The sequence below is a fragment of the Hesperophylax consimilis genome, chromosome 3 (genome assembly GCF_061612785.1).
Source record: "Hesperophylax consimilis isolate HC1 chromosome 3, BYU_Hcon_1.0, whole genome shotgun sequence".
NCBI lineage: Eukaryota > Metazoa > Arthropoda > Insecta > Trichoptera > Limnephilidae > Hesperophylax > Hesperophylax consimilis.
Window position 1 is genome coordinate 25,240,824 of NC_142838.1, and position 27,121 is coordinate 25,267,944.

General features: G+C 35.1%; 1 protein-coding gene across 1 annotated transcript in view; it reads right to left on the bottom strand.

Annotated features, from left to right (window-relative positions):
• The window catches only part of Patj (patj crumbs cell polarity complex component), a 35,208-nt gene that overhangs the window by 5,720 nt on the left and 2,367 nt on the right, over positions 1-27,121 (bottom strand). The window contains exons 2-12 of the mRNA XM_089649544.1: positions 23,099-23,196; positions 21,103-21,259; positions 20,362-20,543; positions 17,327-17,507; positions 16,468-16,580; positions 15,367-15,503; positions 11,970-12,139; positions 11,434-11,520; positions 10,973-11,174; positions 10,418-10,597; positions 1,795-2,042 (exon numbers count right to left, since the gene is read on the bottom strand). Coding sequence (XP_089505670.1) covers positions 1,795-2,042; positions 10,418-10,597; positions 10,973-11,174; positions 11,434-11,520; positions 11,970-12,139; positions 15,367-15,503; positions 16,468-16,580; positions 17,327-17,507; positions 20,362-20,543; positions 21,103-21,259; positions 23,099-23,188 — 1,747 coding nt within the window. The 5' untranslated portion in view covers positions 23,189-23,196. The remainder of the gene's footprint in view (positions 1-1,794; positions 2,043-10,417; positions 10,598-10,972; positions 11,175-11,433; positions 11,521-11,969; positions 12,140-15,366; positions 15,504-16,467; positions 16,581-17,326; positions 17,508-20,361; positions 20,544-21,102; positions 21,260-23,098; positions 23,197-27,121) is intronic.

Consider the following 27,121-nt stretch of genomic DNA (forward strand, 5'->3'; position numbering starts at 1 on the left):
TTGAAAGATATTGTATACATGATCCATGGGAGGTCGAGACGCGAACAATTGATTCCGTTCCAATTTGGAGGAACAAAAGTTGTTAGTCATAACTAAAACCTCATGAATTAATTAACTCCCTTTACCGTGTCAAAAAGTACATGCGGACCGATGAATGTATATTAAGGGTATTCTTAAATATATTTAGAAACTTCACACCGATAGATGGTTATTTTCAATATTGTCAAATAAAACACTTTTGACACGTTATTCTTTTGAATATTGAGATGAATTATTGGTTAGCGCCCGTACATAAGATATATTAAAATGTATAGATAGTTTTTTCTACCTACAAAACTCAGGTCTTAGAGTATGGCCTAAAAACACACAATTTGATCGCAAAAAGAACACGTAAAAAATATATTTGCCAAAACTCGCGCATGTGTTTATATACAAAAAGATATTACCCAACCGAAACATATTTGCGAAAAAGAATACATCTTAAAGCCCTAACGGCATAATGCATAAGTTGAAGTGAGACGGACATTGGACGGGAGGATTGTTGAACTCGATAATTTAAATCAAAGCCCAGGGAGATTGAATTATTAATTAAAAGTTCCGCCGGGTAACAAAGGCCATTTGTGCTCTGCTTGCGTTAACTAGACACTTTATATATCCCCCTTGCACAACGTACGATGCTATGTAAAGATCGTAATAAGTCCGTATTACAAGATTCCCGACACGTTATATATATTTGTACAAGTGATTTGTATTTTTTCTTATGAAAAGTTTCAAGTTTTATGAGAAGTTTTCGTAAATATTCTCTGCCGCTGAATAAAATTTAGCAATCCTTCAATGCCATATCTGGAGATAATCAGAGGATAATAACTGCTTTGATTGCATATTATGTTGTATAACTGTATAACAGAATAATTATACAGTAGCTGATAAATATGTGCCTAAAAGAAATATGAATTTATCAATGATTTACAATGGGATAACTGCTACCGGGAACTCTAATGCAAATTAAATAAACCGGCATTTCAGTTCATCCCATTTCACTCATTCGTCATAAGAATAAGGAACTTCAGTCTATTACTTTATTTATTTTTATAAGTAGACCTTTTAACTTAAATCCATGTGTATTTTTATTTTCTAAAGTAGGTAAGAGTTTTCAAGCAACAAAAAATTGTAAAAATACTCTATTATTATATAAATATATTACTATTTGTAAAATCTGCTTTTCAAAAAAAAGCATTTTTTACTTGTCACATATGATATCTATATAATACTAGTGGGCCTGGGCAGACGTTGTCCTGCCACAGACCGTCTTATATGTAGGGAAGTTAAAATACCTAGTTGTATGTATTTTTGGATGAGAAAACAGAAAAAAAAATTTCGTTGAAAAATTAATTTATTTTTAGATCGCAACAATAGTTCCACCTATTGAGTCCAAAACTATCGTATATTTCAAGCTGGAACCAACCATACACATTCACAAAATTTCATTGAAATCGTTTGGGCGGTTTCGAAGATTAGCATGTACAAACACAGTAACAAATGATTTTTATATATTGGTAGGTACCTACATAAAAATAAATGCATATTCGAATGCAACATTGTGTCCAAATTTCAAACAATCGGTGAAAAATCTTCAAAGATTTTACATTTTGAACAAACGAACATTAACATTTTTATTCATATAGATAGATAGATTAAACCTACATATTCAAAATCGGCCTTTGTTGACCTGTATGAATAATTATTTTTATAAGCAATAATATTTTTCACTGGAGTTAATTATCATGAACTCACCCAGAATAAGGTTCCACTTATTGCAGATGATGTCTTCCATTTCCCTGGTGGTGGGGATCTCAAACCCGGGAGCGTTCATGCCCGCTGGGTGTGGCACACCCCTCCCGAGGCTGAGAGCCAGGTTGGTGGTCTCTACCAGCTCATCAGAATCGTCCAAAGGATCACTGGGTATCATATCCTCAAGGTCCATCTCATTGACAGGGAAACGTAGAGAACCAGACGTCGTCGACTGACTCATACCAAAAGATCTAAAAAAATATATCATATTAATTTTTTCAATGTATTTTATCAATGTGTACAAATTCAAATCTGTTCCGATTATTGATCAACATAAAATGCTCGCAAAACATGTGCGTCTGTAAGTCGTGAAAAATTATTTATACTCATCTGTAAGCCAGTAAAGGCAGACTTTGCCACCACGCCAAGTGATAATTGAGTAATTGGATGGTTAAACATTAAAATTGGAATCCCAGGGTATATAACGGAATATGTGTTCTTTTAAAAAAAAAAACACAATAAAATTTAGGACACGTCTTAAAGGTGATTGTGATAATCTTAAAAGTCCATAGTTTAAAATTAATATTTAAAAAAAAAAAATTATTATGTATGTATTAAGTATTGACGCACTTCTTACAATGAACCATGTGATCGAGAATGTGTAAACTAGCACTGAAATTTTTTATGACAGAAAAATAAATTATGTGTTCAAAAAATTTACTAAAACAAGCAAGTAAAATACATCCAAGAATAAACAAGAAAAGTGTTCTTGACGAATATCTAATACAGGGTCGGGTAACCTGCGCGGGACTTTTTGATGCGGCTCACAAACACATTCTGTACGGCCTGCTGACCACAAAAAAAAAATAACTTTTAGAACGCGAGAACGGTTTCTTTCATGGTGTTAAAGATACATTATTACAAAACCCAGAGAAAGGTATAACATAGCTGACAGGTACTTACGTATGCACATATGTTACTAGAAAGCAGTTTAGACACAAATAAATAGGCGATCCAACATACCTTTTTAATATCTTATTAGTAAATTAAATGTGTAATAAGAAATTATGAGTGTAATGCTATTTAGACTGGGGACTCGCTTACACATAAAATTACAGTTGTGGATTCATCTGCAGAAGCATTTAAGAAGGAAACCATTCTGCAGTGCAGTATTAAAATACTAGTTGCAACTATGTGCTGCAAAAACCAGAGAAAACCATTTTCGTGTTCTGGGTATAGTTTTAAATAAAGTTGGGGACTTGCACAAAAATTCAACCGTTAAAAGCAGTTTTATCTTCCGAATGATGTGTTAAAATTGATGCTACGGATTCATCTGCTGAAGCGAAGGAAACCGTTCGCATGTTCCGAGTGGGGTTTAAATTCTAGTTTCACTCAAATGATTATTCAAGCTCGTGGATTCTTATGCAAAATAACTCTTAAGTTTAAACCAGTCTTGCATTTTGAATGCAACTTATTATTTGTGGACTCATCTGTATATGTGAGGGAAATCTTTCTCGCGTTCCGAATGCAGTTATAAATTTCGAGTAGTAGACTTATTTGTGAAAATAATGCTTGTGATATAAAAATAAAATAGAATCGGCACTTGGTAAAATTCTGACCTATTTAAGAGTGGGTTATAGGGCAGAATGGTGATTTGCTGGAAAACGGCTCTCTAAAACGGCTTAATACTACCTTTCGTATGTCATTCTCAGACTTCATATTCTTTGTTACCAATTAATGGACTATTATTTTTCAGTCTGCCTATTTTTTTTTGTAGTTGTTGTAGGCATTCGACCATAAAAAATAAAAACATTGTTACACCATACAACCCACTTTTAAAACTTGGATCTATGATTATCGCGTTAATAACGGCTTTACACAATATTTTTAATTTAAAATATGTATATAATACACACATCTGTAGAAGTACGGCCTCTTATTATCGTTATGCTATCTGTGGATATTAACAATTAAATAAATACTTCATCTTGCACCAAATTTTCAACACATTTCACAGTTTTTTTACTTATTCCGGGATGGAAGCCCCCGGTGATGGGGGTGAAACTATAGGCTCCCTGTTTTACGGCGTATATATTTCGAAAATGTCATCAAAATGTTTCATTAATGGTTCTAAAAGTAGAATACCGACTCACTTAAAGAATTGCAATAATCTAGAGAAGCTACAAAAACAGTAAGTACTCACAAATTCTCTTTTTTCATGTAAATTTGACGTATTGTATTTTTTCAACTGTCATATTTTTTAAAAGGCGTAAAATACAACATTTAATATGCGTTCCTTTTCCTAACGGTTAGCACTAACGTCATGTTGTTTACTGGCGGCATCTTTATGCAAGTGTGTGTGAGAGAATTCATTGTCTTTACGCGCTCTGACTAAGTGGGAGAGTGAACGTTTTTTCATAGGGCACGTTTGGTAAAATCGGACGTTTTAAGTGAAAACAAGTCAAGTTTTTCACTGTTCCTACCTTACATGGTAAGGGGTATTAACACGTTGAACGCCATTGTGGAAATGAAGAAACATTACTATTTTAAATTTGAAAAAAAAATACTCAGATGGCATCGGCGACTATTAAAACGTATTCCTTTTTTTTTTACCAAAATTTTCCATGAAAATCAAGAAAATTAACTGCGGTCACCGGTGACCGTCATGGCACTATGGGAGAAAAATGACGATTTTCGTTATGAGGAGTAAACAAGTTTATTACCGTTTTTTATTTTTATCTTTAGATTAAACAGATAAAAAAATGTTTTTAAGGAAATTAACAATACCATCGCTTTTCTGCGTATAAACACGTAACCATTCACACGTTGTCAAATCAAAGATATTCTATCTATGTGTTGTGTTGTAAAGTTCCAAACAATAGTATTATTTTTCTCTTTGTAGATCAATATTATGATTTATCCATGGCAGCCGGAAAAAATACTCCAAACAAGGTATGCTTCAAATAACGAATAAATGAAAAAAGATTATTGTTTAGTTGTACTAAATAACACAGAATAATTTAACAAATATATAAATAAAAAAATAAAATTTCTTTTATTTCTCGAGGTCAATTTATTAATGATGTTATTAATATTGCTAACATATGGATTCCCACCAGGAATCGAACCTGGTTATGATTGGCTAAGCTCAGATAAAAGGTAGGCAGATGAGACTCGTGTACTATCAGGGGTAGGCAGTTCCTTTAATTATCAGCTCATCCATCGGATAGGAGGTCGGAAAGGTTAACACACAATAATTACACATGGGTAGATTGGCACAAGGTATATTGATTAACTCGAGAAATTACAGGGTTGACATAGATCTCTACTCTCTTCTCTCTCTGTGACGACCGGATGAAGCGTGGATTCTACATGAAGTTACAAGAATTGAACACAAGAAAGGGATAGGTTGAAAGCTTACGATTCGCCTTGAGGTGAGGTATGGTGCATCAGGCCGTACTGGTTCTTCTCGTGCCCTAAGAGGGCCCGGCGATACCGTCGAGGTGAAGTAGGTACACAAGATGCTTCGGCATGAGCGAGGTCCCGCGAACTAAGGTTAATCTTCGGATGTAGAAACATGGTTGCGAATGATACGGCAAACTATTGGTTACAATAATTGAGTTGGTTTAAACACGCGAGAACTACGTGAGGTTCGGGTGAATTAACAATTGCCAACTGTAAGAGCGCGTGTCTTGATTACAAGCCGGAATAAGATCGCGTCTAGGATCGCGTAATTGCGTGCCATGTCGGCCAGCGTAGCAGTTTGCTCGTCATAGGACACTGTTATCGCTGCCGGGGTCAAAGTTGGACTGGGGCTCGTGGTGCGGCGAGCGGGGAGCGGGGCCGCTGGCGGCGTTCGCTTTGACCACTTACTTGGTGGAAGGGGTAACACGTGCAATGGATACGCCGTGTTATGATGCGGTGACCATAGTTGTAGGGTAACCAACCTTTTTAACTGTAGGGGGATTATATTACGTAACAATATGTATAGATATTCTATCAAATATAAAATTAAGAAATTTACCAAATAAATCCACCTTCGATTTTCTCGAAAACGAAAGCTCAAATAAAAAAAGTCATAACCCAAAATTGACAATAAATGAAAGGTTATTCATAAGTTATCCCTTTATAGGACAACTTTTTTTTAAACGATACGCCCTTAATGGTTTTATTTATGTATTCTATATTCATTTTGATGAACAGAAAAAAACTTTTTTTTTGCTTAGCTTTTTTGAAATTTTCGATTTTCCAGCGGGTTTTTTTCTGACCGGTGTCCATTTAAAAAAAATGATATAAAATTATTGTTTTCTTTACAAAACGACAGGTTGGTAAGGAAAAATGTAGTTTTATTTATTTGCGTTACAGGGGAATAACTGTTTTGATAATTTTATAGAGAAACTGACCAGGACGCGATTTTCGTAAATTTACTCAACATGTGCGAACTTCGGGCGGTTGGTTCGATTCAAGACCTCTGTGCGTTACCTCAGAATGATTACAACCCAAGGGCTTATAACTTGTAAACATAAAGAAATATAAACCTTAATGTTGCAGGTCTCAAAACTATCCGTTTTTAGCTTATGACCTATAAAGGGTTTTACCGTTTATACCACGAGTTTCCGAACACCGTGTAAAACAAACTATATGTATCGGAAATGTTCCTCAACACTAATGACAACAGCAAGTGAATGATGAAACATTTATAAAAAATGTCAAATTAAATGCTTTACCAAAATAGTAGATTCTGCAAATAAGTCATACCTTTTTACTAAGTTGTTTGTTTTACTTAATATTTCACATTCATATATTATTATAAGTTCATTGCTTTGCGACAAACGCACATGTGACGTTATATTTTAACAAGTTCATTAATGTACAACTACCGCCCTCTAGTGACAAAAAAATGAAGACATTTTGACAGTTTGCGAAATTTCATATCATATAACAAGCGCTTAAGTAGATTTATAGTTCGGAAACTAGCGGTCGAAGCAGGAAACTGGTCACATCACAGAACCCAAAAAAACTTTTTCATTTAATCTGTGCATTTTGATGTCTTTAAACCTTTCTTTTCGGCAACTAAAGGGTTTACAAAACCTCTGTAGCTGGGTCCACTCTTCAGCGCATTTTAGCCTTTTTGCCGCCTTTATGTGAACATTGGTGCCTCCAAATGTTATGTAGATTCACCACAATTTTCATCTTTTACCATTAGTTTCCGGGCACCATGTACATATCATCAGCTGGTGTAACCCTCTGCTAGCTAAGTCCTCCGCTAGCTAATGCCTGCTTTACACCATGCTTTTTTCATCCAGTTTGTCTATTCCTACGGATTCTAGATGAAAAAAAGGATGTGTTCTATTTTAATACCGATTTTTGTATAGTTTAAGACGGCAGATATTATTTGACATCTGTTATTTCTCATTGTTTTGCGTAACTATATTACGTGAAAATATTGCAAGTTTATTCAGTTTTATATTTAAGATATTAATAAAATGACTACAATATGTATTTATTCCTGATTATGAAAGTGTATTACTCTTAGGTATTGTGAATTTCGCATGTATGTTTGATGATTTGACATTCTGTTTTGAGAAAATCATATACAAGAACACACATAGAATAAAGAATATTTATATGTGTTAACTTCATATTGTAACATACTGTTATTAATTAATAAATAGAGACAGGGTTGTGACCAGTGGCGGCCAGCTAATATGTGCTCCCGAGCGCCGAACAACCAACAAGATTTCCGACATGGCTAATCACAATACGAAACTCGGTTCGGTTATAATATCTCATTCAAAAGGTACCTACTTATTAAGCGCGCTTAACTTGCAGACCGACTTTGACTTGTGCCTATGTTCGTAGCAGTTCGTTTTCGATTGCGATCCAAAATTTAACTGCTTTGTCGCATATTGTGTGGAACAGTCGAAAGCGTGGGTCCATACCATTACATACTATTCTTTGCAAATAATACCATATCAAGAACGGCGTTCGGAGTTTTACCACCACATCAGAAGGAACGGTTTATTCAGTAGAAAGTTAAACTAAAACGCGTATGTTTGATATTATTGTCGATATCGTTGTTTCAATTTACCATCTGCTATTTTTCAGCGAATGTTACGCTTCTTCGATACAAGCATACAGGATAAAACTTGTCATTAAGAGATGAGTGATGGTCAGATTACTTATTATCAGTTCAGTCAGTACTCGCCGTTGCCAGGCATTGTCTCTTGAATTTAAAACTTTTCTTACTCTGAGAAAGTTTTGAAGTTTAATTGCAGGTTATATCGATCTTGTATATCAATTATTAATAAGGCATATCAATTGCATGTTATACTAATTTATGATTACTTTTGTGTTTGTTCAACGTATAAATTAAGAATGAGTTTGAATGTGGAATACATTAAGAATAATAGGTCGAGTTTTGAAAACAAAGTGATAATAAAAAATGCCGGTCCACCTAAAACCTGAACTCATAATAAAATAAGAGTGCAAATCTGGATCGAAGAAGTTTACTCGATCATTTAACAAAACAATGTATAACAAAGCTTGTAGCTCTGTGCATGTGATCAATTGAATAGTTTATTTTGTTTTACGTGTTTAATTTACGATGTTGATTCAGTTTGGACAATCAGCGGTGTTACTGATGTAACTCACCTTTCTGAAAAAATCAAAAAACATAATTCTTATCATTTACATTTACAAAAAGTTTTGAGCTTAAAGGTTTTAGGAAAAGTTGACATCAGAATGCAATTGGATTCAGGCTACCGTGCCTAAGGTAAACACCATAGTGAGCTATTTAATAAAAATCGATACAGGTCAAATTTCCCAGAACATGATTTCAATGTGACGCTTAAAACGTATGACTTCCTAAATAAAGTTCAGTACCTAAAAGGTAAACTCTGTGCAATTTACGCCCGCGACGATTTTTCAAAAGCTAACGGCGCTTTATCAATTTTACAACTTTTTTATAGTACTTGTTTATTAGAAGACTTTCCCGAGACTGTGAAATTACTAAAACTTTTGTGCACCATTCGTGACCTTTGGAATGACCTCAGTTGAAAGCTAAAGATGTTTCTCAACGTTAAAAAGAATAAAATCTTTTAACACGTTGAGCCAGGACAGACTGAACGCACTATCAGTGTTAAGCATTGATAGAGGTCTTTGCTAAACAAAATGAACAGAGAATAGAACTTCTTTATAAATAGGTATGTACCCTTATTTAATTTATTTTATGACTTAATGTTGTAATCCGGTGAACCCCCACATATTTTGACCACCGGCCGCCACTGGTTGTGACATGTATTGCTTTGGCATCTGCGCTGCCGTGTTTTGGTAGTTTAACCTCATATATTATACGAATGTCGTATCGATCAAGACACGGTGATCAGGTAGGCAATTTTGAAAGGCATAGGTACCTATAAAAATCATTGTGATATTGGTTCATACGACGAACGGGTGAACAAAAACATTGATTGGATAACGATCAAGCATGTGAAACAGTTGGTAAATCACAGTGACAAGTGCTTTCATGAGTGTAATCTATGGTTATGTTCAAGGTGTTGCCATTTTTTGATGATATTAATTAATATTATTTCCTCTATAATGGCAACTATCTGTATGAAATTGTAAGCATGAAAATAACGTTTGTATAAATTGAAGATTTTCAAATGTTATTAATAGCATAGAAATGTTTGTCTTTCAAGTTTCAGATTGTACTTGCACATTGATAATACCAACTACCCTAGAATATTAATAATACACCTAACTCTAGTAAAATATTGGCAGTATTTACTTGTATAGGCTGACAACTCTGGCGCTAGTGTAGCATGTTGTATTCTTTCCCGACAATGGCGGCAATAATTGAATTTATATAGTACTTGGTGGTGATGGTAGGCTTATAACTGTTAACACAAACCTAATATGTAGCCGCATTAATATTTTTTTATGCATGAGCATAAATGCAGATAAAAAGGTCATATGTATGTTACCAAATATTTATTTTCAATTTCTATAATTAAGTAATGTAAAATAAAGAAAATATTTCATATAAAAACAAAGCCCCACAACTCGCGCCGTTAGGAAGCGCTAGTGTAGAATACTGCCATCAGAATGTATGGGAACTATCAGAAGTTAGTTCTGCATGGCTCCTTGATATCTTATAGTGTCAACTAACAATATGTATTATTTTATTAAAAAATAATTACTATATCTTATTTATAAATATCATTGAATCGCTGACAGCCCTGAATTGTTAATTCCAAGTTGCGATTCCTACTCAGCTATTCAAAGTACAATTCATTTTGTGGATAACAATAACTCACCTCACCCTCACCTCATACTTTGAATTATGACAGGTCTTATACAAACCTAGTATAAAGTAGCTCAACTATTGTTACACTGGTATATATTTCTTTTGAATTATGCATTGTCTTACTGCACTTATATAAATAACTGCATCACTTGCAATAGTGTTTTTGTTTACACATAATTGTTCTTTAATTTATTGCTGTTATTATCCTGTTTACCACTGTACGCTTGTAGTTCGGTTATCTCTGTATTGTAAAAGCCATTATATGACGTTTGAATAAATAAATAAGTATTTGATAAGAATGATACAATAACCTACCCTAGTTTATTGAGGTTGAGCTGGTTCAAGGGGATGTGCATCTCCTGACTATCATCGTCATTATCCTGTCGGTGCAGGTCCAGGAAGGGGTTGATAGCCGGGGCGGGGACGGGCGGGGGGCGGAGCTCGTTGGCAGCGATGGCTTGCTGCAGCTGCTCAAACTTGGGACCGCGGAGGTACCTGATGCAATACAATTAATTAAATATACACAATATATATAGACAAGCAACCCACAAACTCAGGGAACGGAATCACAGATGTAACTGCTATGCTATGGACAGTATTGAAAAGTTAATTCATCATAGAATCATTGGTCTGTTGCACTTCAAATAAACCTGGCACGTTACGAGATCATTAGATCTGCTAGATCATAGATTGCTAATTCTTGGCAGCTCTCATCGATCCGAAGACGGCACTTCTTTTCAGGCCTCCGTCTCAACCTTGGGCAAACTTACTTCTTTTTCTCAAATATGGTCACCAATTCCATGACATGTCCAGCTCTTCTTGTTATTATTATTTGTGTGTTATGTTTACTATATATAAGTGAAAGCTCACCTCTCCAAGCTCAGGATGACAGAGTTGCCGCTGCTTCTGAGAGCATCCACGGCGCAGTGGTTAGAGCGGCCGTGCAGACTGGCTCCGTCCACCGCCACAATGCGGTCATTTACCCGAATGCGTCCGCTGCGGTCCGCTGCACTTCCAGCCGTCACTGATTTTACGAATATCCCTGACAGTTCTTCTTTCTCACAAACATAACCTGAAAAAAATATTGTTTATTAATCTTAAATATCGCAATAACAAGATTCCCGACTGCCCAAAGGTAATGGGAGTATGGAAACCTACAGTCATTCAATATTATCCAACATGGCGTCATGTAACTGGCAGTGAACAAAAGGTTACTCTGCTGTTTGAACCTTCAGTCTGGAAACTGAGTACAGTTCAGAATGGAGAGCCGACAGGATGCGGCTTGCTACAGTTCACAAAAGGTACGAGTAATAATCAAGTATTCAAATTACCGGCAATAGTAATCCCAAGACCATTTTCATCCTTCTTTAGCTGAACTGTGAACTTTTCTGTTTCCGGTAGGTCCATGTCTAAACGGTCTGGAATCATAAACATAAAATACATTATTATAAGCAATAATTATTAGCCTGAAACACATACGAAAAAAATCATTTACACAAAAAAATCTAATGAGCAATAATAATAATTGTTGAATAAAATATTAGTATTTATTGAATTATTTGGCGGTTAAAAAATAAGCCAACGTAACATAGTGGCTAGTGCACCTGACCGGCAATCAGAAGGCTGGGGGTTTGATTCCCGTCAGCGGCATTTATTTTTTCTCGGAAGATTTTTACAATTCTGATGGTTGTTTCGGGCTAGTAATAGTTGCTTATAATAATTTGTTATCCTTTGTGTTTTGCATAAAAACCTTGTGTTATAAACTTAAGTTTATCTTTATAAAATACATTGTTTAAAGATGTAAAAATATTTTTTTGCAATATTCTTTACTTTGTGTGTAGAAGAATGATTAATTGAAAATGAGTACCTAACGCAAGTCCGATGGTATCGGAGTCCTCCCCGTTATCCATCTCGTACATGAAGGCTTTGTCCATGATGGGAGGGGGCGTGGGGGAGGGGGTCGCCTGGGAATTAAAGATCTCGGGGAATCCTGCATCAGTTAAATAGCGGTCCAGGGCTTCCAGGTCCGACAGCAACCTGGAATATAATAACATATAGATAATAGAACAAGGGAGGGCTATGAACTTTTATTATTATGAAATCGCTGGCACAATGTCGACATGTCGCCGATGTCGCCAACATCGTTCATCTATACTTCTGCAAATAGCATCAATGCATAGCGGTGCCATGCCGTTGATTCTACCTTCATACCAAATGTATAACTTCCATAGCCTTCGCCGCTTCGATAGTTGGTGCAGACGTCGGCATGCTTCCATGGCTTTGTTTCTATTATCTATGTGGGAAGCCAACTATCTAGAAGACTTTGATTGATAGGAGCTTAGTGGTCACAATTGGGAAGTGTATCCCAAAGATCAAAGAAACACTAGATATGCCATTAAGGTTGTGGAGAAGAAACTAAGATGAGTGGTAACGGTGGAGTAGTCGTGGGCATCTACCTTTAAATGATTTGCAAAAAAAAATACATCCGACAGTCTGTAAGCAATTCACAACTAGCATATAAAGTAGTTTCTGCAATGAAATCTGCTTCTTAATCTTACTAACAGCCGTCCCTTTTTACAATGGTGTGTGAATTCCTCACCTTCCTTACCCGTAGCTAAAAATCTCAGATCTTATGAAAAGGTTTTACTTATTTATATTTACTGAATATTTTTTAAGATTAAATAGTTTCCCTTATGTAATTGTCACTTAAATTACTCAATAAATTATCTCGCTACTTGCGTTTCGATAGTACATTTTGATAACACTCTGCCGTTTTAAAATCTGTTCATATTAAACTGAATAAGCTAAGCTTTAAATTAAGTAAAATAACGTTTATCTGTGACATTTAATGCGACATTAGAGATTATTGTCTTCATCATTTATATATTTACACATTTTGAATGCACAGGAAACCTTAATTGCTGAGTTATTCCGATGTGCGCAAGTCAGGAGACAAAACACAAATGATGACGTATTCTATTCAGTAAATTCGTCAACCCCGCTGGTTCCAAAATTGGTTGTAACGTGATTGCCTCCAGGCTGCCGAAATGTTACGCAAATTTGGCTTTAGCGCATGTCTATGTATTCAGATCATGATTAACTTAAATTAACGTCAAAACTCCAAAACTGGATGCTTGAAAATCTCCAAAATGAAGAGACACAAAACCCAACTGAAATGTGGAAAGCATTTGAACAGGTATGTTTACAGGAAGCCAAACAACATCTGGGAGTCTCCAAAGGTAAACTGAAAATAAAGAAGGAATCATGGTGGTGGACAAACGAGGTGCAAAAATGTGTAAAAGAGAAGAAAACTGCTTTCAGAAACTGGTCACAATGTAAGTGCGATAACGAGAAAGAGCAACTCCGGATAGTGTATAAGCAAATCAAAAAGACAGTAAAGAAAATAGTTGCCTCTGCACAACATGAGGCATTGAGAGAGCTGTATGATGACCTAGAAACACCCAACGGAGTGCAAAGAATATACAAAATCGCAGCACACAGGAGAGAAAGGGCCAAATCTATTAGAACACCCAAATACATAGAAAACACTGACGGTGAGTTGATCACAGACGAAATCAAAATATGTGAAAGATGGAAAGATTATTATTCTACATTACTGAACGAAGAATTTCCAAGAACAATTCATGTGTCAGAGAAACCAGTGCTGGGGCCAGTTGAAGAAATCACTCCGACAGAAGTTAAAGTAGCCATATCACAAATGAAAAAGGGGAAAGCAGTGGGGCCAGACAATATTCCAGCCGAATTATGGAAAGAGTGTGGGGAAGTGGGACATAAATGGCTGTGCAACCTGTATAATAAAGTACTGACCGGAGAACCAATGCCAGAAAGCTTTAGGAAAAACTATCTTCTTCCATTTTACAAAAATAAGGGAGACTCTAGGAAGTGCGACAATTATAGAGGGATAAAGCTTATGTCTCACACCATGAAAATATATGAGAGGATTATAAACACACGAATTAGGAATATTGTAAAAATACACGACGATCAATGCGGCTTTGTATCGGGGAAATCAACAATAGATGCTATTCAAACAGTCAGAATCATAGTTGAAAAATATCGAGATGCAAAAAAAGATTTACACATGGTATTTATAGACTTGGAAAAAGCATTTGACAGGGTACTCCGAAGCCTGATATGGGCGGCATTGAGATCTCATAACGTACCAGAAGGATATGTGCTCTCCATACAAGATATGTATACAGACGTAGAAACACAAGTAAGATGCACATCAGGGATGTCACCAACATTTCCAATTAAAGTGGGGGTACACCAAGGATCTGTCCTCAGCCCATTGCTATTCATAATGGTCATGAATTACCTAACGAGTCAAGAAATGAACAGTATTCTCAAGACTATGCTTTTTGCAGATGATGTAGTACTGATAGAAGAAAATCATTGTGATCTACAAAATAGCCTGGAAAGGTGGAGAAAGATCCTGGAGGATAATGGACTAAAAATTAGCAGGAAAAAGACGGAATATTTGTATTTACCATTTGAAGACCCAAATGCTGTAACTCCTTCGATGCAATTGGATGGAGTAACATTAGCCAACTGTGACTCATTTAAGTATCTGGGCTCACTCATCCACAGAGACGGAGGATGTGCAGCGGATGTCAACCATAGGATAGGAGTGGGATGGATGAAATTTAGATCCGTAACAGGAATTTTGTGCGACACGAAAATGCCAATAAAACTTAAAGGAAAGACATACCAGACTATTGTTAGACCCGCGATAATGTATGGCTCCGAATGCTGGACTATGTACAACTCCTACTCTAGGCAACTCGAATCAGCAGAAATGCGAATGCTTAGATGGACGGCAGGAGTATCATTAAAAGATAAAATTAAAAGCTCACGCATTCGTGGTAGCCTGGGTGTCACTGACATAAACAGTAAGCTAGAGGAACGACAGTTAAGATGGTATGGGCACATAAGACGGAGACCACCAGACCACACTGTGAAGCAGGCAATGTCTATAGAGCTTCAAAGACAGTCATCCAGAGGTAGACCAAAGAACTCCTGGATGACTCAATGCTCCAAAATCCTACGAAGAAACGGCCTAGATGAAAGCGACACTCAGAACCGAAGAAGCTATAACCTGAGAACGAGAAGAGCCGACCCCAACAGCCTACCTAGGCAATGAGTTGGGATAGTGCTAGGAAGAAGATATGTATTCAGATCATACCATACATATTTACTCATAATCAACTCTAAGCAAAATATCTTAGTCTGAAAATAATTACCTGGTGGGCACTACAGGAGCATCGGAAGGGGTTGCACCGGCAGGGTCAGCCGGCCTAGCCACCACCAGTCTCACGTGGGTTCCACTCCTCCTCAGAACTCCGGCCACCTGCTCCGATACCATCTCCACTAGTACCACCTTAAAAAAAATTAATTTCATCAATTTTACTATGGATGACCAATTTTTTATTTTATTTTATAAATTTAAAAAAAAATACAATATTGGTGATTTTTTCAACTACCATACTAGGCTCATGCCTGTATTGTGGTGGTCATAGATAATTTATGTAAGAATAACAATAATAAAACATACGGGAAAGGGAAGTTGTTCTTGTAAAAGAAAAATATAAAAAATGCATATTATTATAGAAACCACATTAGAAATAAAAATATTAAAATTAAAATTAAAATGCATGCAAAATTATACCAAATTATTTTATATCATTATTTTTTTAAACATGTTAATCTTGGTACGTACTTATCTAGAAATGTACCTATTAATGTGACCACATTTGAATTTAGCAATATACAAAAAAATAAATGATAGAGATAAAACCTTTTTTTTTTAATCACTGATAATCAAAATGTTTATAACGAGTTGGGTTAATCAAGGGATTGGGGTTGCTTTCAGTGTTGGTTACCTGTATTAAAAGATCATCACGGCGTTACACAGCATATTCCATGCTCATACTGCAAAACTTTGCGGGTTTTCATGACGTTTTTATGATTATTCATGACATCTTTAAAAAAAATGTGTAATCTCAACTCTACTTTTGCGAGTAATGCGAGTGCTCGGATAAATAAATAAAATATTTATAATTTCTAATAGAACAGCTGACCAAGTGGGAAAAAATAATAATTAAAAATGGGTGTTTTATCTGAACGTTTTGTAAACCATATAAAAATAAGAAATTTATCACAACTATTTTACTAATGAAAAAAAAGTCCACATTTTTTGCAAAGTTTTTCACCCCCCAAAGAAATTTCACGTTCTAATTAGTTTTTCATGAATAATCACCCCCCCCCCCCCAATGTTTCACATTCCTCAATTGGAACGTTTGATATTTTGACTTATTTATGTATGTATCTGGATTGAAACTTACATCTCCAATTTGTAAAATATGATCCCCTGACTTGAGGCGACCATCCCTGTCTGCAACTCCTCCTGGTAGTATCGTCTTCACTATCACACCGCTTGTACGAGCTCCAATTATACCTGCAACAAAAAAAGAACACTAATGATTAACAGAAGAATTACTATTAAATATCTTCTTTATATCCACTCAATCGTCCATAGCCACGAAATTAGCATACTGCCGAAAGCCCGAATTGTCCCGATGACAGTAATGGGTCCCCGAAACGATCAAGTACACTTGCCAAGTCTACGTGCTTGACGATTTCACTTGACGAGGGACTTGAGGCGACTTGAAGGTGCCGTCAAGTCCACGTGCCGCAGTCGTTTACCGCCCTGTGCCCAGGAAAGTGGTTGTCGCAAAAATTAATAATGGTTTCCAACGCAGACAAGGCATTCCTTGCTATAACTCTAGCGGTATCTATCACAGAAAAACTTGTCAAGTCGCGTCAAGTCGCATCAAGCGCAAGGTGGTTCAAGTGCCGTCAATCAAAATTTTTGTCAAGTATGGTCCAGCCCGTAGACACTTGACGGGACTTGTCAAGTCAACGCTGTAAACGATCAATATTCACTTCAAGCACGTAGACTTGTCAAGTGCACTTGATCGTTTCGGGGACCCATAAGGTGGCTTCTCATAAAAGTCGTCCATTGAAAGTTTTTATTTGCGAAAGTGTTATTTGAAATTGGAAAATGAATGGGGCGGCTGAAAAATTTATTCCAGTATACATTTCAGAGTGCCTTTTTAGACATTTAAGTGGATATGAAGCGAATTTAAATGAGTAACAGTAAATTTGGAAGAGAAGACAGACTAAAAAATTATTGTGACTCACCGAAACCAAGTCCAGTTCCATCGTTGACCAGGTGAATCGCCTCAACCTGTGCCCAGTCTGAGGGCAGAAGCGGGGGGAGGGAAACAGGCAGGGGAGGGACAGCCCCCCCTTCATCAGTCGCTCCGCCTCTGGCCACAACCATCTCCACTAGTCCACGGGCCTGCTGCAGGATGCTGATTGCCTGGTGGACAGATAGAATTTTAATACGCGGCCAAATTTTACAAATTTACAACGAAGATAATCATTATTAAATACACTGAAACTCGCTTCACTTAAGAAGTTTGGTTTTTTCGGTCACTTCTTGAATTTGAAAAATGGCTTAATTTATCCCATATAAGGTTTTCCCAATCAAGAAGTTTTTTTTTCTGGTCCCTTGGAAAACTTCATAACCTCTTGTTCATCAGCGTATCTTTAACCCTTTAAGAAAGTGTGTTTTGCAGTGTGAAATACCTACGTATTAATTTATTGTGGGTTTTGCAATGTGTTTGCGTGACTTGTACACCTCTAATTGTGTAGGTTACACTGCCATTTATAAGTGGGAAACATTTCTCACCAAGCACAAGAACCAGTTTCTTCATTGGTGAGATTGCGAACATAAATATATTTTGTAATGTAAATATATTCTTTATGTACTCATATTATATCCTGTACCCACTTTATATATATATTAAATAAAAAATAAAAAAAATAAAAATATAAAAATAATTCTTTTTTTTTCGAAAACCACATTGGCATAAATACAAAGACGCGTTACACATATTCCCATGTCTAGATTGAAATCGAATAAAGAAAAGCATAAAAAAAGAATAGCCACAATGAATATGTGTGATTTGATGAAATTACTACAAATAACATCATTCATCATTCATCATCATAATAACATCAAATAACATCATTCATTCTAAATGGAACGGAACGCATAAGAAAGAGATATACATTCAAATGATATGTGTACAGGTGAAATAGCTATATTATTATGAGCGCCCCTCTTTTCTGTACGCGTTCATCACGATACCAGTTGCGGCTCACTGACGGGCGAGCATATTCGCGGCAAGCATGATGTCACAGGTGAGCGAAGAGCATTTTTGTATGAATATCCGCCGGATAACTTGCGTGATGTCATGCCCAGTGCGCTGTCTCAGTTTATTTTATTTGGTGTTTAACATTTTCGGGTAGCAAGAATCCTTGTGAATAAATGTATTTGTTGAAATAATAAGTGATTTTTGAGTACTTGCAAATGGAAAGAAACTCAGATTTGGTTTTTGCTCGAGAATGATTTGTAGACATCTCAAAAGTACAGGAAAGCATTTTTTACAAAAATAAGAGCCTAGAGCGACGTGTTTGTGGCAGCCAGTGACAGCTTGTCTGGCCGACAGACTTATGTGCGATACTAAACGCAGTAAATCACAAGTTTGTCCACTGGACCCAGTTCAGTGAAAGCATGCGCGTTGTCTCAGTAACCTATCTTCCCTTTTAATTCATCTAAGGATAACCAATACTTTTTTGAGAGTTTTAATTACAACAACACATAATTTCACGCTTTTTTTGAATGCTCTTATATTTTTAAAGACAAGAATGTATATATTGATAATTATAATTTAAGTTAACTAAGTATTTTTCCATTAATTATGATTATGTCGTTATGTGAAATGTATTTTTTTATGACAATTCGCTTCATTTGAAGTTTTGTTTGTAATTTTATTGGTGTTTGCATAATGATAACACATTGTCTCATGGATATTAAAATGGCGCGATGGGGGGCAAGATTGTCATCAATCAACTTGAACGATATTATCGAAGAACTTCTAACCGATAAATTAGAATGTGATGAAAATGATGATGGTGATTATGGTGATAATGATAGTCACATCATCATCCCCATAATCACTATGATGAGGAAATCATGCAACAATTCGTTGATGATTTGATACCATCTTTGCCAGAAATTATTGATTTTGAGCCAGAAGTGAATGAAGGATTGGGGGGAGATTCCAGTAAATAAATACGAAGATCTCGAAGATGATATGCCACTGTTCCAAGTTAGAGGTCAGGCTTAGGAATGACGTCCATTTTCTCGTGTAGTTCCTGATTTTCAGGAAAGAGATGAATATGAATCCAGACTGTAGATGAGAACATGATGCTTTTCAAGGACTGGAGTTCTTTAAAATGGTGAATGCCCATGAAGCCAAAAATAGAAGCATGTGGAACCGTTCGTTCGATAAGTAAGCACCTGCCTAAATAAATGAAATCGGACAAATTGTTAGCCAGGGGTGATTTCGATTGGCATATGACTGAAGATGAATTGGGAATGGTGAAGTTGAAGGACACAAGAATTGCACAATGCTTCCAAAGCTTGTACAAAAAAGAGGGAGCAGGAGAATGGAACATCCACTGATATATACTAACTGACAACTGTGAAAGATTATACATCCAACATGGGGTGTGTCAATAAAGATATATATCCTCGATGTTGGTTTGCAAGGTACATAGAAAGAAATCAAGTATAATAAATAGGGCTGTCAATTATTGAATTTATATAATTAATAATGTTAAACTGACTACATATTAATATTTCTATTTTTGAGACCGATAATTCGTGGTGGAATTCCATTATAATATATTATGACTACATATTCTTAATACAATAAAACAGAACACAATAAAAGAATAGTTTAGGTTGGGTTTGATATTTGTTTGTTCTTTTTCTTTACATTTCTTCAATGTCACTGTTGTGTAACTTTTCAATGTTGGCTTTTCAAACACAATCTATTCCACCGCGCAGTATGTTTTGAAATTTCATGGATCACAAATGAAACATCCGTGTACGAGGATAACTGCCGATAAATCACATATCTTCACTGTTCTGATTCAACCTCGTATCTACAAAAACATGATTTCTGAGACGGCTATTCCTTGTCACCAAAACACATAGATTGTATCAAAACTTGTCGCATTGTGGGATAGATTGCTTTCTAAAGGCCAGTATTGAAAAGGTAAAGAGTTCACTAAATCAATAAAACAAGTAAATAACTCACTTGCTGGTGGGAGATGTTTGTGTCAATGGCGGCGTTATCTATTCCGAGGATCCTTTCAGCCTCCTGGGGCCCTGCTAGCACACTGTAGCCCAGACTGTTGGGTGGGGAGAGCTGGGGCACCCTCTGCTCCTCCTCACCATCCAGGCCCCCGTACAGACCGCGTGTTTGCAGGGCCAACTCTCCTGTTTATTTTAAACATTTTATAACGAGCACTGACCTAAATTCAGGGAGTGTTCACAACAAGAACACAATTTATCATTACAATTTCATCTTAATTACTAATCACTCTTTTTGCATTTTAATAGTTTCCATATTAATATTTTGAGAAATGAAATCATTTAATATATGTTTCTACAACCAATTACTCGAGTGGATATTTAATTAATATCTTTAAGGAAAAAAGGTATATTCTGAATGTTGCCAATGGTGTTAATGTCTCAGAAATCCTTGGAATCGGGAGACTTGGCCAAATGACAACCCCGGTGAACTACATTAAAGTGACAGGGATAAATTAGTCCATTGAGGGGAATAAGGTAAAATATGTGAGATATGCTGACCATTTCCGTAACAATAATATTAATATTGTTAACAATGATAAATGATGAACTCATTCCAATAAAACCAAATTTCTAATTAGCATAGCCCAACCTATTAAAAAAATTAATAATCTTGTATCACTGTTCCTTCCAGAAATAAATGATGACGAATGTAATGTTGTGTACAGTCAATAAAGAATCTCACCTGCTGGTGTTATATCAAAGTCCCCGGGCAGAATTGAGGGGTGATGTGATATTTGCGTGGAGAGAAGAGCTAGAGAGTCTTGCAAGGTAACAATACTACGGAACACCGGATTATCTAGTAGGCCGAGAATCAAAGCAAAGTCATCTGCCGTCGCATTCTGAAATAGACACCACATTTATCTTTAGTTTTGTAGCTGTTATGGTTATTTGATGCAAAAAAGTAAATCAATTCCACTGTAAAATAAAACACAAATTTCTTTGCAAAACTTGTACAGTAAATTTTCAGTGTACCAACCCAAAGACATTGTAATTATATTTTATGTTGGATATAAAAATTGTGGTGTCATATGAATCTAGAGCTCGTTAAGCGAGGAGCAATGAGAAGCATCTTTCAACATTTTACTGCGCAAAACTGACACTGGATCATTTATTTACATCGTTAGAGCATTCAAAATCAATTCATATGGATGAAAAATCAATGCACTTTAATGTAAAAATCCTAAATAAATTGAAATAGTTCACTCTGATTAAAATTTCACATATGCAAGAAATCCAATTATGTACCATTGCGTTCCGTTATTTTAAAATACCTGCATAATTATTTTGGATAATATAAATGCAGTGGTAACCTATTTTTGAAATAGGATTTGAAAAATAATAATAATTCTAACATTTTTTTAATTCAATCGAAAATGTGTATTAATGTCTTCTAGTTAAAAAGGTACATCTTGGATGTTATATAAGCCAAAAGTAATAAGTTATAAGTTTAAGTGATAGGAATAAATTAAATGCATAAATTAAGTTGTTAAGCGCCCTTGAGGTGATTTTCTCACGAAAACAACGCTACACAAATAATCCATTAACAAGTATTATAATAATCATGTTTACGAACATAGACATTCAAATAATCCATTAACAAGTATTATAATTTAACAAGTATTATAATAATCATGTTTACGAACATAGACATTCAAATAATCCATTAACAAGTATTATAATAATCATGTTTACGAACATAGACATTCAAATTGGACCAGGCAATCAGGGAAAGGGGAACAAACCAAATTGCGCAGAGCAGGGAGGTGGCGTGACCGTCTTCCTTTCTATGATTTGTCAATAAATAAATCTGACCATATACAGGCAACTCGTATTGTAATATCAATATTCAGTCGTCAAAAATAAAACTTGCTTACGAATTACTGGACTTTATTACAATGGCGCACACATTTCTGGCTGTGTAAAAATTTAACAAATCCCTAATTGTTTCCAAAATTGAATATGTCGCTACACTATTTAGTTAGACACTTTTACAAATGAGTTATTATTTACCCACCTCACTAATTTTTAGCATCCCTACGCCAGGCTATTTGTGTAAAAACGAACATTCAGATCCTGCGCAGAAAAGTCCCACAATGGACTGCGCTGCATACCTTTGCCTTACTTTAGCAAACTTTACTTTTCTGCGCTGGATCTGGTTATTTCAATGTGAGAACTTTTTCAAATGGCGGTCAATGTACAGCTGATTTCATAGTTTATTATCGAACCCTCCTAGTGCCAAAAATATGGTTACATGGTTTGTCTCCAGCTCATCGAAGCGATACCCAGATTTCTTGTTAGAACAAGTCTAAGGACGGGTTGTTTCGGAGAATCTGAACAATTCATCAAATTTTAACGTTAATTTGCGAGTTCTGTGAAAGATATTTTCTAGTTCTGTTATTATTTCAGTTCTGTCAAGCAACTAGCCTATAATGATATAATATCAGAACTTGAATAGAACTTTCACAGAACTCGCAAATTAACGTTGAATTTTGATGAATTGTTCAAATTCTCCGAAACAACCCGTCCTTACAATTTGGATGTCTATGTTTATGAATAATTTTGAAATAGAACTGAATGAAATTTTGTCTAAATGAGTTGATTAGGTGGTAGTTAAAATAAAATATATATCATATATTTATATAATGAGCATGTACAAAATGAGATAAAAGTATTGTAACCTGTAGTTTCGGATCGTCACTTTGATCAACTGCTGACTTGATGGCCTCCAATTGCTGAAGAGCACTCGAAATTTCGGAATTCAAATGCATTTTGAAGTCTGAAGAAAAAAAAAACATCAAAATTCCGTCATGCTCATGCTATGCCTTCTGTCGTTCAATCGTTTTGTTTGATTGTAAATAAACACAGAGAAGATATAAGACACAATAATTATGTAACTTCAATTTATTATAGGATATCTAACAGTCATTAATATTTTACTATTGTAAGGCAAATTAATTCTCGCATTCCACTTCAATTAATTTGCAAAAATTATTGAAATAATACTTTGTTTCAACTTAATTACAACAAAACCCTAAGAACATATTTTGTATTAAACATAAACTAGATTCAGTAAAGTTGGCAAAATCCGCCTCACACACACAATTTTTTATTTTTAAAAAACATTCAATTTCAACTTAATTCAACCTATTTAAGTCGGGGAGATGGAAAAACACGCACAAAATAAGTGTTATAATAAATATATTTGATTCTTAGACTGGGTGATTTTAATAATTTATGCATTTTCTAACCTTCAATTTTATGCTATGTACACACATATACTCATGCTCGACGGTTTGTCTCGTTGACTTAGACCATGCTCGTCGTTGCGTCCGGATGCCCGAGCAGCTCACAAGCAGCAGCCCGACACAAGGTGCCATTGATGTACCACCAAGACACATAGTCAAATCGTAAATTTATGTCAAACATCGTGCAAGAATTACGGACCTTGAATTTTCTTCGCATCGAACAAAAAAGCATTGAGCGAGACGGTACGGTAGTAATAAAGTTGAAATTAAGTGATATTTTATTTTTGCATATTGGTCGTACAGGGGAATTCAACAATTTAATCCTTTACATCGGACAAAAGATAACATGGTGTCAACTCTTATGACTATTTCTTCCAAATATGAATTTAAATGCATGTTTTTACGTCTCTCCAGTGTAAATAGTAGTTTTTTTTGTAATTTTATTTTAAAAAATCCCTTTAAGTTAGATAATAATGAGAAACAACTATTCCAGTTTTGTGGAAATGGAAAATAATACATTTTACAGGCTATTTCATTAAAAAAGATCATTTGACGCCTTTTCTTCACGCCATGTTTTGACGTAATAATATTGTAGTTTTATTAGGCTATTTTTTTAAAATTAAAGCAAAACTAAGAATCTATTTAATATTTTATTATTATATCAATAACAATGGCCGTCAAGTGAACAATCGATTTGATTTTTAAGGGAATAGCTATTAAAATGCATTATTTTCCATTTCCGAAAACTGAAATGCTTAATTCTTATTATCTAACTGATAAAAAGTGTGTTTAAATAAAATATGTGTATTAAGCGTTTCCCACTTTTCTGTGTATTTACTGTTTTTTCTAGTAATTATGTCAATGACATTACAATATATCTATTATGCTAGTTATAAAGAATGCAAGTCAAAAAAAAAATTGATTTTTAATTTTGAAAAATAAAAAAATATCAAAAATATATTTCAATTAAAAATAGTTTGTTACTCAATCACTTAATAGAAGTATTCAAAGTTTATAAATTTGAAATCGCTCTCCTGAAAAGTTTTAATTACTCGGCAAAAACTAGTAAAAGCCAAGGAATAACATTTCATTTGTAAAAACTAGAAAATAACTTTTTTTTTAGATAATTATTAATAATAGAATTGTTTCCCGCCCGAAGATTCTATGCATCACAGAGGAAATGCAAGGCCAACTAGAGTAGAAGTTTGGGCGCACAACAGCCAAATTACTAAGTCAGTGTTGTCGCCAATTAAACTTCACTGATTAACACATTTCCGGTGGGTATGTTTCTCCGGGCGAAAACAAAGGTCCAGCGCGAATTTCTTTTATTTGTTTTAAATCGCTATATCTTCGAAAATACTTAAAATATTTGGAAAAAATTTCTACATAGTAACTCAGCATACCCAAGCTATAAAAGTACAGGGTTTTCCAATAAGAGGTGTAATTTTGATATTCAATCGTAAAAGATGGTTTATTGATGGTTTTTTTAAAAATGGTTTCGTTGCTTGTGTGGCACGTAGCGCCGTCTTGTTGAAAGTAAACTTTGTCCAGATCAATACTAATATATCTAATTCCGGCCATAAAAAATCATTAATCCTCTCTCGATAGCGCAATCCATTCACCGTAACTGTTGCTCCAGCCTCATTTTCGAAAAAGTAAGGTCCAATGACTCCGCCGGACCATAAACCGCACCAAACAGTCACACGTTGAGGATAGTTTCTCAACGTGTGACTGTTCAATGAATCAATTTCAATCATTGACCTCAATGAATTTCATGTACTTGCGCGAGCTACTCGTTCCAAAATAATGTTTAAATGTATCAATACCAGGGTTGAGCATTGAAAATACTCACTTATACCTAAATTACATGAAGTTAGTAATAGATAATCAGATGTGGCGGATCTATTTAACTGCAATAAGGCTATAATATCATATATTTTCAATAAATATGAATTAAACCTAGAAAGTCTACTTAGAAGTTTTGCGTGTACCTGCATCTCTTACTTTAATATCATTATAGAGTTTCTGATCATTTTATACTTTCTGATGTCATTGTATTTGATTTATTGTTTATGGTATATTTATACCGTTGTTATTATTAAATAAATAAATAAATTTTTATTAATGCCGTAGTTTCTACTTGTCAAATGTCAAAAAATAACAGCTTCAAAAGTAACATCTACCGAAATAGCGGGCTATTCAAAATAACACCTCTTATTGAAAAACCCTGTACTAAATGAAAATCGAATACTATTTGAAATGCAACTCAATTAAATTTGTAATATGTCCACCTATCGGAATTTGCCCATACCTGCTTTCTTTAAATACACCCGACATCTCTCGCTCGCTTGCACTTAGGAGTTGAGTGGGGCGGAACAGAGATAGAGATTCGAATCGGTTTTCAGGGTCATAAAAACCCTCATCCCAGGAATTGAATTATTACAATAACAAATAATATACTATCCTTTTGATAAAATACCGATGTAAACAAAAGGCACGAAGATAAATATAAAAAGAAGACTTGCATTACGATTCGATAATTATGTACATATAGTTGTGACCTTTACAGAGAGATTGGTATATAATATTCATATAAAAACATTGAATAATTCCGTCTTTTCTGCCATTGAAATGAGGCTGGGGCAAAAGGTAGAACTACCTTTCCCGCCCAAAGTGTGTTAAAATACTCTAATCCAACGATGTTACAATGCATCTAGACTTGCCACTGTCTCACAAACTCAAGTTAAAATGTAATAAAAAACACTCTTATGTTTCCAGTAAATTCTTAATTCAAACGTTCTCCATGTATGACAAAGATATACATTCAAAGAAAATAAATGATAACGGGTGGCTTTTTTTTGTATTTGTGTCGAATACTTCATTCTACATCAAGGGTGTGACTGAGATAACAAGATATGCTTACTCGCTTACACTATAAGACGAACACGGAATACTGTATGAGACGACCTACTGCTATTAAGTTGTCCTTCTTATACTTACGTGTTGCTACGTTGGCTATCTCACTTTCTCTAATGGTGCTGAAAATCTTCAGGAAACAATCGAAATAATTGTAGTTTTTTTATTAATAAAATAATTTGTGTGTATTTACTAGTGTTTGCCGAGTAATGAAAACATTTTCTCATCACACACGAGGGCATTTAGGCACTTTTTTAATGCAATTTGCTTAGAGGTAGAACACAACCTTATGTGACGCTTGGCAGTTTAATACTAAAACTAAGAAAGGGAGCGCATTCCAATTAACATGATTTAGGCTTGCCACTTTGAGATTTCTATAGTGCGTTTATATATATTGTAACGCCATTGGTCTCATCGCTCTGTTTATTTATATGCTTGCGGTAAAACAACACACAAATGAGAAGGAATAATGAGTATCGACAACAATCGCCGCCATTTGCAAACTGTTGTTGCTCTATTATGACAAGGGGTAAATTTTCA